The 15,693-nt window shown below is 42.5% G+C and overlaps 2 protein-coding genes across 2 annotated transcripts in view; both read left to right on the top strand.

Moving 5' to 3' along the window:
- AP1M1 (adaptor related protein complex 1 subunit mu 1) overlaps nucleotides 1-15,559 on the top strand; it is a 34,487-nt gene extending 18,928 nt beyond the window's left edge. The window contains exons 8-12 of the mRNA XM_054979397.1: nucleotides 2,827-2,898; nucleotides 12,549-12,707; nucleotides 13,167-13,292; nucleotides 13,507-13,582; nucleotides 13,954-15,559. Coding sequence (XP_054835372.1) covers nucleotides 2,827-2,898; nucleotides 12,549-12,707; nucleotides 13,167-13,292; nucleotides 13,507-13,582; nucleotides 13,954-13,976 — 456 coding nt within the window. The 3' untranslated portion in view covers nucleotides 13,977-15,559. The remainder of the gene's footprint in view (nucleotides 1-2,826; nucleotides 2,899-12,548; nucleotides 12,708-13,166; nucleotides 13,293-13,506; nucleotides 13,583-13,953) is intronic.
- The window catches only part of TPM4 (tropomyosin 4), a 258,690-nt gene that overhangs the window by 76,905 nt on the left and 166,092 nt on the right, over nucleotides 1-15,693 (top strand). The gene's annotated exons all lie outside the window — the stretch shown is intronic.

Raw genomic sequence — 15,693 nt, forward strand, 5'->3', positions numbered from 1 at the left:
GTCGACGCCAGCGATACGGCGATAGGGGGGGTTTTGCTACAGAAGGGGGAGGATGGTAGGCTGCGGCCTTGTGCTTTCTTGTCTAGAAAATTTTCGGAGGCGGAAAGGAATTGGAATGTGTGGGAGAAGGAGGCCTTTGCAGTAAAAGCGGCCCTTACTAACTGGAGACATTGGCTGGAGGGGGCGCGATACCCTTTCGAGGTCTGGACGGATCATAAAAATCTGGAGGCCCTCCGAAGCCCACGCAGACTGAATGCCAAGCAATTGCGATGGGCGGAATTCTTTTCCAAATTCAACTTCACTCTAAATTATCTCCCGGGCAAAACTAACTTTCTGGCAGACGCCCTATCGCGCATGCCCCAACATAAGAGCAAACGGGAGGAGACTGTCGACACGGTCTTCTCGCCTACTCAACTTGGGGGCGTGGTGACTACTCGCAGCCGTGCCAAGCAGCCCCTCCCGGCCAACCAAGAGTGGAAATCGAAACTTAAAACTGAAGTGGAGAAGGAGGGGGATAGAGCTCCGCGAAGCAAACTGACCCAATCCCCACAAGGGGATTGGTTAGCTGGGAGCAAGTTTTATGTCCCAGACAGCCTCAGACTGGAAGTTTTGCAGCGCTGTCATGATGCTCCCACTGCTGGACATTATGGGTATCTGAAAACTTTGCACCTAATCCAAAGACAATTCTGGTGGCCGGGCATGCGCAAAGACATTTCCCAATACGTTAGTTCCTGTCCTGTTTGCCTCAGCGCCAAAACCAGGAAAGGGAAGCCTCCGGGTCTCCTGCAACCATTGGAAACGCCAAACAGACCCTGGGAAATAATATCTATGGACTTTATCACTGATCTACCTATCTCAAAAGGACATAATTGCATTTTAGTTGTGGTAGATCTGTTCTCCAAACAAGCTCATTTTATCCCCTGTACTGCTATACCCTCCGCTCGAAAACTAGCAGATTTGTTTCTAAAACACATCGTAAAATTACATTCTTTTCCGTCCAAGGTGATTTCGGATCGCGGCGGACAGTTCGTTGCCAACTTCTGGCGGGAGCTTTTGAAAATGTTGAATATTGAACAAGGCATCAGTTCAAGCCACCACCCACAAACCGACGGGCAATCCGAAAAAACAAACCAAATATTAGAACAGTTTCTTCGTTGCTACATCAATTTTCAACAAGATAATTGGGTGGACCTTCTCCCTCTGGCCGAGTTCTCATATAACAACAGTGTACACGCTTCAACGGGGGAGGCCCCCTTCAAAATTGTCTACGGAACTCACTTCAATCCCTTCCCGTTGGATGCACCCCCTCTCCATTCCTCTAAATTGCCAGATGTATCTTCGTGGTGGGGGGAGGCGGCGCAGCAATGGACTCTTATTAAGAAACACCTTGAAAAAGCCAAACTGGATTACAAAAAATACGCAGACCGCCATCGTGTGGCCGAATGGGAATTACAACCCGGAGATCATGTGTATATTTCCACAAAAAATCTAAAACTTGCTCAAACAAGCCGCAAACTCGCTCTGAAATTCCTAGGACCTTTTCCTGTGCGCAAGATAATAAATAAAGTGACTGTTGCTGTAACTTTGCCCAAGAACCTGCGCCATGTGCATGATACGTTCCATGTCAGTCTTCTAAAGAGAGCTCCCACCGACAACAAATGGCACGTCAAAGCTCCACCCATTCCAACTTTGATTGACGACCAAATACACTATGAGGTGCAACAAATCTTGGACTCTAAACTCAAACGAAATCAGCTTTTTTACCTCATTAGATGGAAGGACTTTGATTCTGGTTACGATGAATGGGTGAACTCTGCACATGTTCATGCTCCTAGATTAACCAAAGCTTTTCATACTCGCTACCCATATAAGCCAGGGGGGGATCTGTTTTAAGGGGGGCAGAATGTCAGGTCCAGTGTACATCTAAACTGTACTGACTCCATTTTCTAATGCTTCTAGTGTTTGAGTGTTTTCTTCCCAGGTGCACCAGTTCCCAGGCAGCATTCCCACCGGAGGAGACTGTTTTGTCTAACACCGTTCCACCAAGCATTGGCCTTGAAGGAGAGCAGCTTCCCAGGACTGAGAGATGTTGTTTTGAGAACTGTGGGGGGAGGCTGATCCAGATGGGTATTGTTACTCTGTATCTTATGCTTGCCCTTCATTGGTAACAATGATCATGTACCATCCTGATTCTCCTATTCAGGACAGTGGACTATAATGGACCTTTTCTGCAGTAAAGTTTCCTTTTCCAAACAATGGACTTGTGTTTGCTTCTAAAGGGAACCCTGTAGTGAGTGCCTTATTTAGCCACAGTCTGACAGGCGATACAGCCCGGAAAATCCACAACAACCAATATTATGAATGGTTTAGAAAATTACATCTATAGGAGCAATCTGGTAATAGTGGAACAATTTGGAAAAAGCATGGGGGGAGGAGTGTGTTTTGTTTTTGTTTTAATTATATATTACCAGGAATGTTAAGAGTGGTCCATTGAAAGGTTTCTTTAAAATGTTTTAGATGTGCAGGCAGGAAAGTGCTGAGGCCCACAAAGAATGGTAGGCCCTTAAGAACTTTTGAGAAGAAAACGAGAGCTTTCCCCCTCAACCAGAAGATCCAGTTGGGACCTGAAATGAGGGGATCATCCATCACTAGTTAGCGAAGCCAACTATCTCTTGGAGTCGTTGTGCTTCTTGTGCTCTTCTGGTTTACCATCAGAACTGGCTACTGTGGCACTTACAAAGTTCTATTTTTGAAGACCCTTCATCTGTTTCCCTGAACAACCTGGAAGTCAGTGATATAACATCTGTTGTGCCTCTTTACACACAGGTAAAGCCATTGATCTGGATTGAATCAGTCATAGAGAAGCACTCCCACAGCCGCATTGAGTACATGATCAAGGTTGGTGATACCCATCTCTCTTGCTCTCGCTCTCTGGCCCCTTTCCGTCTTTTTCCTACCGAGTGGTCTGTTTAAAACCAATTTCCTGGTAAGACTTTTTCTTGAAACCTCCTGGCCCCAGCGCAATGGAGTCCTGCTGACTGTGGCAATAAAAGCAGTAAATCACTTTAAAGCTGTGAGCAAATTTCAGAGGAGGTTACTCTCTGAGTCCAATAAAAGCAATAATAATTGCTGTGTTAAACAATAAAAAGTAGGAGTGTCATGGTACCTTGACAATCAACAAGTTTTATTCCACCATAAGCTTTTAAAAACCCACAGTAAAGCCTAAGTCCTGCAGGATCAAACCAGTGGCCCATCTAGTCCAGCATCCTGCTTCACACAGTGGCCAGCAAGGTGCCCTGGAAGGCCAGCTAACAGATAAAGGGGCCAAGGTCGTACCCTGATGTCGCTGCCCGTTGCTGGGTTTTAGAGGCCTGCTGCCTCTGAATGAGGAAGCCCCCTCTAGTCACTGGCTAGTAGCCACTGGTGAACCAGTCCTCCGTGAATTATGCCCAGCCCCCTTTTAAAGCCAACTGTGCCTGTTGTCATCACTAAATCTGCTGGCTGTGAATTCCACATTTAAGTCACTCATTAAGTAAAGAAATGCATCCTTATGTCTGTCCTGAATATACAGCTCATCAACTTTATTGGCTGTCACTGGGCTCTAGCATAGAAGAGGAAAAAACTCCCTCCACTGCATTCATAATTTTATAAACCTCTATCATGTGTCCTCTCAGCTACCTTTTTTCTAAACTGAAAAGCACTAAATTCTTTAGGAAAGAGGTCCCAACTGCTTAATCATCGTGGCTACCCCCTTCGGCACTTTTTACCTCTCTGCAGTATCTTTTTATGGATTCAGCCGCCAAAACTGTATGCTGTCAAGAAACTCACTATGCTTACCCTGTTACTTGGTGTATTCACACTTTGCTTCAGGCTTCTTGGCTAGTTAGAAACTAGTTAGAAGTAAAGACCGCTTTATCTCTAGGAAAGTGCAATCAGGATGACACTGCAAGTTCCCAGAATAAATAAGAGAGTGAGATGGAACAGGTGCAAGATCAGAGAGCTTAAAGGACAGAACAGGGAAGGCAGTTTTCACACCTGCATTCCATCTCATTAATGCATAGTAGAGTGATTTGCTCCCACCTGTGCGGACTTGGCAACTGCGGCAGCATGTCATCACGTGCCTTTCACTGATAGGCCAAGCTGGTAGTCTTAAAACTTGAACCTTTATTCTAGTTCTATCCTTCCTAAGGATCAGATCCTGGTTAAGGATCAGACCTTTGTCTCTGGACGCTATTCTTGTTGAGATGCTTGCTGGTGGAAGCCTGTTACTATACACCATCTTGCCTTTGTTCTCTGGACTTAGAACTCTGAAATTGTGCTTGGACTTCTGTGCTCTAGCTGAACAGTAATCTGGTTTAGGACAGAAACCCATTACAGTGTTATTAGTTTCGTTATTTACCCATTTAGCACACTCCTATAATTTTGTATTTTCTTGCATTTCTTTTAATAAACTTTATAAATTATATCTTTATTTGGGTTTGCAACACTTCAGTCTGCATCTAGCACCGTGGCCTTTTTGCCATAGATACCCCAGTACTTGTTTTGTGGAATTCAGTCTGCAGGTCCTACCTTGCAGGTTCTGTTTTGTTTTTTGTTTTTTTGTAAAATTTTTTATTGGATTAGAAATATATCATATCATATCATTTACACTCACATTCCTTTAAATTTCCAATTCTAACCCCCTCCCATTCCCCCCCCTTTTGTTGACTTCCAACAGTTTTCCAACCCCTCATCTATTTTCCCTTTACTCATATGAATTGTACTATATTTATTATAATATACTTTCAAATTCTTCTAAGCTTATCTATCATATTTGTGCTATTTCTGATTCCTTTCCATAATATTCATTCTGATCACCTATACTCTATTTTACTCTTTCTACTCTCTTCAATATGGGACAAGCAATTTGCCCCACCTTATACATATTTTCTAATACTTCTATAAACTTTGCATGTATTCATAATAAATCAATCTATTTGACTTATATTCTATATATGTTGCTCCTTACTTCCTTTTACATATCATATCCAATATAATTATCTAATTTCTCCGTTATAGAGCTATTTAACTAAAGTAATCCATTCATATATTCGTTTAACATAAGTCAATCTATTATTTCCACATTTCACCTACTGATATGTATCCATTCACCCTTTTGCAACTATTATTTACGTCAGAAAGATATTTAGTTTAGCTTTTATCCTTACATTTCTTATAATAATAGCACTACTAATACTCTATATAATAACCCAATATGGTATTTGCTTAGAATTATTCAGTCAACTCTCCCCCCCTCGGTATAGTCACTTCCCTCTTCTTCCATTATATTTCAGTAATTTTCAAACTGCCACAGTTCTCCACCCACCTCCCATTTTTTCACCAGATATTGTTTCAGCTTCTCCCAGTCCTTGTTAAACTGCCCTGGGTCAAGGTCTCTCAGTTTTCTTGTCATTTTATCCATCTCCGCCATGTACAGCAATTTGTAGATCCAATCCTCAATGGTTGGCACCTCTTGTACTTTCCACTTCTGCGCGTACAAAAGTCTAGCTGCTGCTGTCATATAGAATAACAATGTCCTGTATTGTGCTGGCATATCTTGCATTCCCAAGTTCAGTAGCAGGAGTTCTGGGTTCTTATTCACTTGAAATTGTAAAATCTCACTCATTACTTTTATTATTTCCCCCCAGTACTGCCTAGCTACCTCACAAGACCACCACATATGGTACAAAGAACCCTCATGTTTTCTACATTTCCAACATTTGTTAGACATGTTCAAATTCCCTAGCGCTATCTTCTTTGGTGTCAGATACCAACGATACATCATTTTATAAACATTCTCTTTAATATTAGTGCATGTCGTAATCTTCAACGTATTTTTCCACAAGTATTCCCACGCCTCCATTGTTATTTCTTTGTTAAAGTTTATAGCCCACTTCACCATTTGCACTTTAACTACCTCATCCTCAGTATACCATTTTAGCAACACTTTATAGACCTTTGAAATTTCTTTTTTATCTCCTTGTAGAATTACTTTCTCTTATTCTGAATTCTCCATTCTTATTCCTCCCTTCGCACAGTCCGAATAATAAAGATCTCTGATTTGTCTATATTGAAACCAGTCATAGTTTGGGGACAACTCTTGTTGTGTCTTTATTCTAGCTTTAGAAAGTTCTGTTTGAGTTATCTCCTTATACGTTAAACACTGTTGTTTATTATCGACCGTTCTTGGATCAATTACTTCATATGGAACCACCCAGGAGGGAGTTCCTTCCTGTAGGTAATCTTTATATTTCTTCCAAACTGTGAAGAGGCTTCTCCGAATATAATGGTGTAGAAACATAGAATCTGCTTTCACTTTGTCATACCATAAATATGCATGCCATCCAAACAGTTTTTTATATCCCTCTAAGGCCAGCAATTTGCGGTTTTCCAGTGTCATCCAATCTTTCAGCCATACCAGACAGATTGCATCATAGTAAAGTCTCAGGTTGGGCAGTTGCATTCCACCCCTTTCTTTTGCATCCTGCAACACTTTCATTTTCACCCTAGGTTTCCTGCCTGCCCACACAAACTCCGATATTTTCCTTTGCCATTTTTCAAATTGTTTAGAGTCCCGAATAATTGGTATTGTCTGTAACAAAAACATCACTCTTGGCAAAACATTCATCTTAACTGCTGCGATTCTTCCCAACCATGACAACTTCAATCTATTCCACTTAATCAAGTCCTGCTCTATTTGAGTCCATAATTTCTCATAATTATTCTTAAATAGATCTATGTTTTTTGCAGTCAGTTCGATTCCCAAATATTTTACCTTACTTGTTACTTCACAGTCTGTTATTTCCATAAGTTGCTGTTGTTTTTGTTTAGTCATATTTTTACACAATATCTTTGATTTCTTTTTGTTTACAAAAAAACCTGCCAAGTCTCCAAACTCTTTGATTTTATCTATTACCTTGGGCATGTTTTCAATTGGATCTTCCACAATTAACATTATGTCATCTGCAAATGCTCTGACCTTATAGGAAAAGTCCTTTATCTTTATTCCACGGATTGCATCATCTTCTCGGATCTGTATCATCAGTATTTCCAATACCAAAATAAACAACAGTGGAGACAACGGACAACTTTGTCTTGTACCTTTCCCTATAGTCAGTTTCTTAGTCACCTCATCATTCACCACAATTGCTGCACTTTGGTCTCTGTAAATTTCTTTAACTGCTCTTATGAATCTTTCTCCCATTTGTAGCTGTTCCATAGTTGCAAACATAAAGTCCCAGTTCAAATTGTCAAACGCTTTTTCAGCATCTACAAAGAAGAACCCAACCTCTTTATCGCAACGCCTGTCATAGTATTCAATAGCATTTATAACTGTCCTTAAATTGTCTCTAATTTGTCTGTTTGGAAGAAAACCTGCTTGTTCTTCCCCAATAGCCTCAGCTAGCCATCCCTTTAGCCTCTCTGCCAAGATCTTCGCAAAGATCTTGTAATCATTATTAAGTAAAGAAATAGGTCTGTAATTTTTAACATTTGTCAAGTCCTGTCCCTCTTTAGGGATCAATGATATATTAGCTTCACTCCAAGTATCTGGAGTTCTTTGGTCTCTCAAAACCCCATTGATCACCTCTTTTAGAAATGGCGCCAGCTCATTGGCCATTACCTTATAAAATTTTGCTGTAAGTCCATCAGGCCCTGGCGCTTTTCCCAAATTTGTTGACTGTATTGCTTTCTTTATTTCTTCCTCTGTTATTTCACTATTGAATTTAACTCTCCAGTCTTCCGAGACTATTGGGAGTTTTACTTTTCCCAAGTATGTCGCTATTGAATCTTTTTTCACTTCTTTTTTCCCATACAATTTGGCGTAAAATTTGTAAAAGGCTCTACTAATGGCAGTCTGTTCCAGATGCACTTTATTGTCCTCACATATTTTATTTATTATCTTTTTTTCTTTTCTCTTCTTCAGTTGCCATGCCAAATATTTCCCAGGTTTATTTGCACCTTCAAACGACTTTTGATTCATTCTTTTCAAATTCCATTCCAATTCTCTATTGTTCATTGCCATCAACTGCTCTTGTAAAATTTTAATATCCTGGTAAATTTTCTTCTTACCTGGTCTTTTCTTTAGTTGTATTTCTTTGGCTTTTATTTTCTCCATAATCTCCTGTCTCTTCTCCTCTCGTTTCTTTCGTGCTCTTCCATTTAAATCCATTAGTATGCCTCTAATCACTGCTTTATATGCATCCCAGACCTTATTGGTTGGTACTTCTCGATTCATATTATGTTGTATGAAGAACTTAGTTTCCCTTCTCAGCATCTCCATATTTTCTCCCTCCTGTAGCAAATCCTCATTTATTCTCCATCCTTTCCTCTTATTTCTTTTCCCGAACTTCCACATAATTGGATTATGATCTGAGCCTACCATGGGCATTATTTCGACATCCTTAGTCCAAAGCACTAAATCCTTTGAGGCCCAGATCATATCAATACGCGATAGAGTAGAATGTCTTGCGGAGAAAAATGTATACTGTCTACTTGTGGGATTCCGCGTTCTCCATACATCTTCCAAAGTTTCCTGCTGCACTAATGCAAAGAACGTCTTTGGCAAAAGTCCTCTTTTCTTTTGTGCAGTTACTGATTTTTTGTCCTGTTCCAAATTTGTAATTCCATTGAAGTCTCCTGCAAGGATTATCTGATCATATGTAAGTTCATCTAGTTGCTTCCTTAAATCCTCAAAGAAGCTTTCTTTAGCACCGTTTGGTGCGTAAATTCCGATAACCAACACTTTTTTTAAATTCCATGTACATTCCACTGCTATAAATCTGGCTTCCACATCTCTAATCGTTAATTTTGGCTGTAGCTCCTCTTTAATATATAGTACCACTCCCTTTTTTTTCTTTTTTGAGGCCGCTACAAAATCAATGCCCAACTTACTCACTTTAAGATATTTTACATCCTGATTTCTGATATGGGTCTCTTGCAAACATACAATGTCACATTTTTGTTTTACTAGCCAGTGGAAAGTACTTTTTCTCTTTTTGGGTGAATTAAGTCCATTTACATTCCAAGATAAAACTTTACACTCCATATTCATAGCCTTGTTGTTGGTAAGTCCTTTTCATTGTCTCTCATAAACTTTTCCATCTCAAATTCAGATCTGATGCGCTTTTTCATTCCTCCAAATTCAAAAGATATCCCTTCCGGTAATTCCCATCTATATCTTATTTTCATATCCTTCAAATTCTGCACAAGCACTTTATATTTTTTCCGATCAAGCAACACCGATCTGGGTAGCTCCTTCATGATGATAATCGTCTTGCCATCGACTACCAATGGATCTTGAAACTGTTTACTCACTATCATTTCTCTTATATTCCTTGTCGTGAATTGCACAATCACGTCCCTTGGTAATTTCCTCTGGGCCGCGAATCTGGAGTTTATTCGATACACAACATCCAGGATAGCCACAACTTCCTCCTCCTCCTTTCCCAGGTATTCAGCTAACGCTTCAGTCACCTGTTCTTGTGCTGTCTTTGTCTCTATTTCCGGCAGACCTCGAAACCTCAGCTGTTTTTCCATATATTTACTCTCCGCAACCGCCATTCTCCCCCTATCACTCTCATATCTGTTCGTTGCGTCTCTGTAAGATTCTCCATCACTTTTTCCACAACATTAACTTTCTGCTGCGCTGCCTGTAAATCAGTTTGTATTGTTTCCATTCCCTTCTTTACCTCTGCCAATTCATTTTTTACTGTCTCTTTAACATCTTTAACTTCTCTCACCAACTCCTGTTTTGTCTCCTTCAGTTCCTTTAACATTTCCAGGAATTTTTTGTCCAAATTCTCAATAGCTGTTTGCCACTCTTTCTTCGACATCATGGGGCTTGATTTACCTCGCTCCCACGAGTCTGCACGTTTCCTTAGCTCCATGGCGTCTAAATTAATGTCCCTTTGAAATAATTTAACTGTCCCGGTTCTTAAAATAAACAAGAGACACTTACAAAATCCAAAATGTCGGGCGTCTTTTCTCTATGGTTTTTGTATAGTCTTTTTATGATCCAAGATGTCCTACTTCTGCTCCTGTTGAAGTCAATGCCCTTCCCTTTTCAAAAATGGCGATTCCCTTCTTCCTGTTCTTCGATGGGGACCTTCTCTCACAGGCACCTCTATCGCTGTTACGCACTTCCTGTTTGCCGGCTCTCCACTGCAGCTCTCGCGATGGTAGAAGTTTTCTCACAGCTTGCTATCACTTTATAACCACAGGTATGGTAAACAATTATCTATTTTCTTCAATAACTTTCTTTAACTTAGTCCTTTTTCTAATCAAATTCTTGCCGGATCTTTTTCTCAATATAGTCCAACTGTTGCAGTTTAAAAGTTCACTTTAAAGCCTCATTACTTTAAACAGTCTGTCCCGGTTTGAGAGATAGTGATCTTTACCTTTTCACACGTCTTTCTGGGTTGTAATCACTGCTTCGATTCCAAATTTTCTTCCGAAATTAATTTCCCCTGCTGAAGCTTGGGCATGAAGATCTTATGCCAGTCGCACTGGCCCCGGATCTGCTGCAGAGATTTATGCCGACCTGTCTTAGGGTGGGACCTCAAGGGACGAGAGAGAATCCTTAGCGCAGAACCCCCCCTCGCCCGAGATCGACGCGCCCTGAGGTACTTGAGCGTTCTTTGCCTGTTCCCCGCCTGGGAGCAGGTGGCCGCGGGCTGAATTTGCCCCACCGGCCGCTAGAAACGGCAGCCCGGTCAGCTCCACTATTGGAGCTGCGTTAGACCTCCATGGATCCCAAACCGGAAGGTCGCAGGTTCTGTTTTGTTTAATGCCCGGCAGGACTTGAGATTTGCCTCTTGGCCTCAGGTTGAGGGTCAGTCAGAGAGGCTGGTGGTGGCATTGCTATCCTGGAAGTGAGGCTTCAGTTTCAAGCCCTGAATATTTTGACTCTCAACCCCCCATGTGAAAACTGCCCTGTGGGTCAGGGAGGTTTTCCACAATGTGTTATGCCAAATGAGGCCATGTTATAGATCAATACAAGGACATTCCAGTATTGGCAATCTTATTTTCAATCCCTTTCCTAATAATTGCCAACATGGAATTTACCTTTTTCACTACTGTCACACACTGAGTTGGCATTTTCATCGAGTTATCAGTGCCTGATCTCTCCCTCTGCTTCTTGACCAGTTCACACCTCGTCAGTCTCACACGCCCACGCACCTCCAGCAAGCTCAAGGGTTTAAGGCTGTCTTTCCAGAGGATGGGACAGAGCTCCAGTCAGGTGGCTTCTCTTCCCGCTCACATATACACAACCAACAGAGGACCCTCTCCAGCGTAAGCTTCTGTGGTGCCCATTTCTTCAGTTGGATCTCATCTCTGAAGGCTTATGGTGGAAAAAATGGTGTTGGTCCTTAAGGTTCCACAGGGCTCCTCATTGTGGGTCATGATGCAGGAAAGCTAATAGCAGTTTTCATGTCAAAGCGGTTTCTGGGTGCTTCATGTACCTGGGAAGTGGTCAGATCAAGATCTGGAAGACCCATGGCCTACACACTGCTGTGAAAACTTGCTGGGTGATCTGGGCCAGTCCCAGCCTGTCTTGCTCCTTCTTGTGAGGATAAAATGGAGGAAGGGAGAGTGATGTTGTAAGATGTTTTGAGCAGGAATGTGTGCTTTAGGTTCAGATCTGGAAAATTCGGAATTCCTGAATCTGCCCCAGCATTGCTGAACCGATTCGGGATTCCTGAAGCAAAGCTTTTTGAAGCGATTTGCATTACAAACAGCAAGAAAAGTGCTGCTGCTTGCTTTCAAACTTCCCACCCTGCTGCTTTTTTCACCCAATGGGAGGGGGGGGAGGTTCCCTCCTCCCCCTCCTATTGGGTTCCCTCCTCCCCCTCCCATCGGGTGAAAAATCAGCGGGGCGGGAAGTTTGAAAGCAATATTTTCTTTGTTGCTTTGAGCTTTGGTGTGCTCCCTAAAAATTACCAAATCTTTATGGAGCATACCGAAGCATTTAAACACCCGAATCACAAAGCAGCTTGCCGCTTCGGGATTCAGGGTGTTCCAAATTGTTTTCCACTAGGGAGAAAAGCAGAGTATAAATCTCTGAATAAACACTGAGGCAGTCTACTACATCTTGGGCTTGGATGAATCAGAGCGCTTGGAGTAAGGTCTGAGGACACAGGAGGGTGTTACATTGTGGAGGAACGGGCTGTGGCTCAGTGGTAGAAGTTCCAGGTTCAATCTCCCAAACTTCCAGGGCTGAGGTGTTGGGAAAGACCTTTCTCTGCCTGAGACCCCAAAGAAGTGCAGCCAGTCAGAGCTATAACTGTCTTAACAGGGCAGTCCTAAGGAGGATGACTTCAAGGGACTTAGAAGGCTGTAACTCTGCTTAGATTGATACGGTTAGGTAGTTCCAGAAGTTACAAAAAGAGCACCATATAAATGGAGGTAACGTACTGTGATTGATGCTCTTCAGTCTGAGGCTCTGGTTGCAATTTTATCTTGAACGATAGAAGCCGACCTGAAGTACCCCTGGCTTTTGATCTTTTTAGGCCAAGAGTCAGTTCAAGCGCAGATCCACAGCCAACAATGTGGAGATTCACATTCCCGTTCCAAATGATGCTGACTCACCCAAATTCAAAACTACCGTTGGGAATGTCAAGTGGGTGCCTGAAAACAGTGCCATCGTGTGGTCTGTCAAGTCTTTTCCGGTAAGCTGAGGAAAATGGTTTTCACTGGGACTGTGCTGGTGTTAAGAATTTGATAGGAATTTTTAGCTGCAGAGAACTGGGAACTTGGTTGAAAGTTTCGTTTTTGCAATTGACTGCAATTCTGTACTGAAAATACCAAACTTCAGGGACGGGAGACCAAGGCAGGAGCTTTGTGGGTCTAGTGGAGACTGGATTTCTCTTTGATAAGGCAGCTGATCTGTTTGTCAACTTACCCCTGAAGTACTTTTCCGTCATGGAGATCTGAGAGGATTAATCTTCCTGGCCCTGCCTGTCTTACGTGACAACCTCAAGATCAGGCACTGGCTTTGCCTTTCCTTTCTGCTGTGGGGGTTACTGTTTGGTAGGACAACTCAGTGAATTGTATCCTATCAGAAGGGAGGGGAGGGAATGTGAGGTCCTTAGAAGCATTATGTGTGATTTCCTGCCATCTGCTTGCAGGGAGGGAAGGAGTACCTGATGAGGGCCCACTTTGGGCTCCCAAGTGTTGAAGCAGAGGACAAAGAGGGGAAGCCACCCATTAGTGTGAAGTTTGAAATACCATATTTTACCACTTCTGGAATTCAGGTGAGTAACTTATTCAGTGTTGTGTATTTCCTGGAAACAGGTGTGTAGCAACCTAAAAGCAGCAAAGGTATCCTAGAAAGTTCCAAGTTCCAACTTAGTTGAAGATAACTTTCCACTCAATCTCTCCTTTTCCTGGAGAAAACACAAACAAAGCCTCCTTTTCAGGTCCAAACTCTCCAGGGTGATAAAAAACAGCACTGTGTTCTTTTCCCAGGTTCGTTACTTGAAAATAATTGAGAAGAGTGGCTATCAGGCATTGCCGTGGGTGCGCTATATCACCCAGAATGGAGGTATGTGAGAAACCGTTTTCCTGGTTCCTTCTCACTGGGGTTTGGACAGCTCCCTGGAGTGATGGAGGTGTCTTCCCTGGTAGGTGTTGTGGGTGATTTATAGATACTGTAGACCCAGCTTGGGAGCAGGTGATAGGTGGATGGGCATTGCAGTTCCTGCTGCCGTTGTGCTTCGTTCTCAGGACTGTGAAATAGGTGACTTTTGTGCATTGTCCTGTAAGAGAGGTGCTGCCTGGAAATCCAAGGAAGCTCCATTTTGGTTGACAGTCCTTCCCAAGTTGACCAGACAGTTCGGTGGACAGATGGTGCTCTGCATGAGGGCGAGTAGCTTCAAAAAAAGCGAACTCATTAAATGTTACTTTCTGTTCTAGATTATCAGCTACGAACACAGTGAGACACACTTGACCAACACAGACGAGAAAAGAACCCAAAACCTGGTGCTTGAAGGTCTTGGATACTGTCTCGGGAGGGGGGAGTGAGCTTGTTGTTGCCTGGCTGGAAGAGGGATCACTCATACAGCCCTTGACTTTATTCCACCCACACCCAGTGCTTGGACCATTAGTGCAGACCTTGTTAATGTTTGCTTTTTGTTCTTTACCTAATTCAGTGTTGATCATGTTAGAATTAGCAGTTGTCCTGAGAGGAGGTCAGGAGCCAGTTTCAGGAGGGGCCAGCCACTTTCCCCCCGCAGCTGTAGAAGGTCCAGTCCATTTGCAACATATTTCTGATGCTTTGCTATCATAAGCCAGTCCTCATTTACTGAAGAATTGCCTGCTGACATTTAGTAGTTCTAATGAATCCTGGGTTGTCATTTCACTCTTCTTTAGGGATGTCCATGTTGTTGGTGCTGAAGTCTTTCATGAAGGACTGGAGCGATCGTCTATATAGTGCCCAGAGATGTCACATTTGCAAAATTAGCCCATTTTACTGACTTCCCCCCGCTCAAGGGAGAGAGTGAGACAAGCAGGTGGTGCTTGATGTATTTTATGCAAGGCCAGCTGCAGAGCTGAGAGTGAAAACATGGTTTGTGCAGCGCTAATTGCCCCAAACAGCCAAGGATGTGGCAAGCCTGTATCTGGAGTCAGATCACTTCACGCTGCAGGGTAGGCTCATATGACCAATTGCTTCTCTAAACGTACAGAAAACAAGCATGTTTTGATGGTCCAGCCTAGCCTCCTTCTTCATGTGCTGGTTTTCTCCACCACCCAAGCCCCCACAGTATCTGGGAGAGTCACAAGAATGTAGAATGCATGAACTTGGCAGTTGTAGCAAACCTAATGAGAGGCATAGAATGGTTGTCCATTACTTGGGGGGTGGGGGGGGGATTTATCCCTTTCCATCATCTTCTTATGATTTGGTATCTCCATTGGCTCCTGATCACTGACTTCTTTCTGCTAAGTGCCCAGTTGGCTTTTTCTGCCAAAAAGGAAAAATGTTACAATGTCCTTTGTCTGAGTTGCCACCTGTATTTTACGTTTTCTTTTACCCTGTACATTAGTGGTCTGCAGTTTCATCACATGTTTACAATGGCTACATCAGTGTTTGCTTTTTAAAAGACAGATTTAAAAATGAATTCAGGAACTTAATGCTGTGGATGTGTTTAACCAGAATGTTTTGGATGCTATACATTTTGTCACCAAAAGTGCTGACCAAGTGAAAGCTCAGGGACTCACCCTGAAAGCTGTAGAAGTGGAGCAGTTACTGGGGCGCTTGTGGTCTCCTAGGTGTGCGAGTGCTAGGTTACCCGCAATTGCACTTAAATATTTGGTGGAAAGAAGTGTAGCTTCTTCAAGGAGTTATTGGGGGGGAGGAAGAAGGGATTTATTTCAGTACTGCAAGAACTGGTTCTTTGACATCAGAACACTGTTGCTCTGTGTTAGACAAGACACACTATCGGTCACACATCATGTTTGGAAAAAGTCATTGTATTTTTTGCCTAAAAGTCTGTTGAAATAAACTGAACTTTCTTGGTCAGTATTGCTTGTGTTGCTACGCCTGTTTCTGGTCTGAAACATCATGCCCGATCCATGTGGGAACAAATGATATTGCCCAGCAAAGCCTAGAAAGCATTAAAAGAGACTATGTAGTTCTGGGTAAAAAGGTTAAGGACC

This window comes from Eublepharis macularius, chromosome 5 (genome assembly GCF_028583425.1).
Source record: "Eublepharis macularius isolate TG4126 chromosome 5, MPM_Emac_v1.0, whole genome shotgun sequence".
Lineage (NCBI taxonomy): Eukaryota > Metazoa > Chordata > Lepidosauria > Squamata > Eublepharidae > Eublepharis > Eublepharis macularius.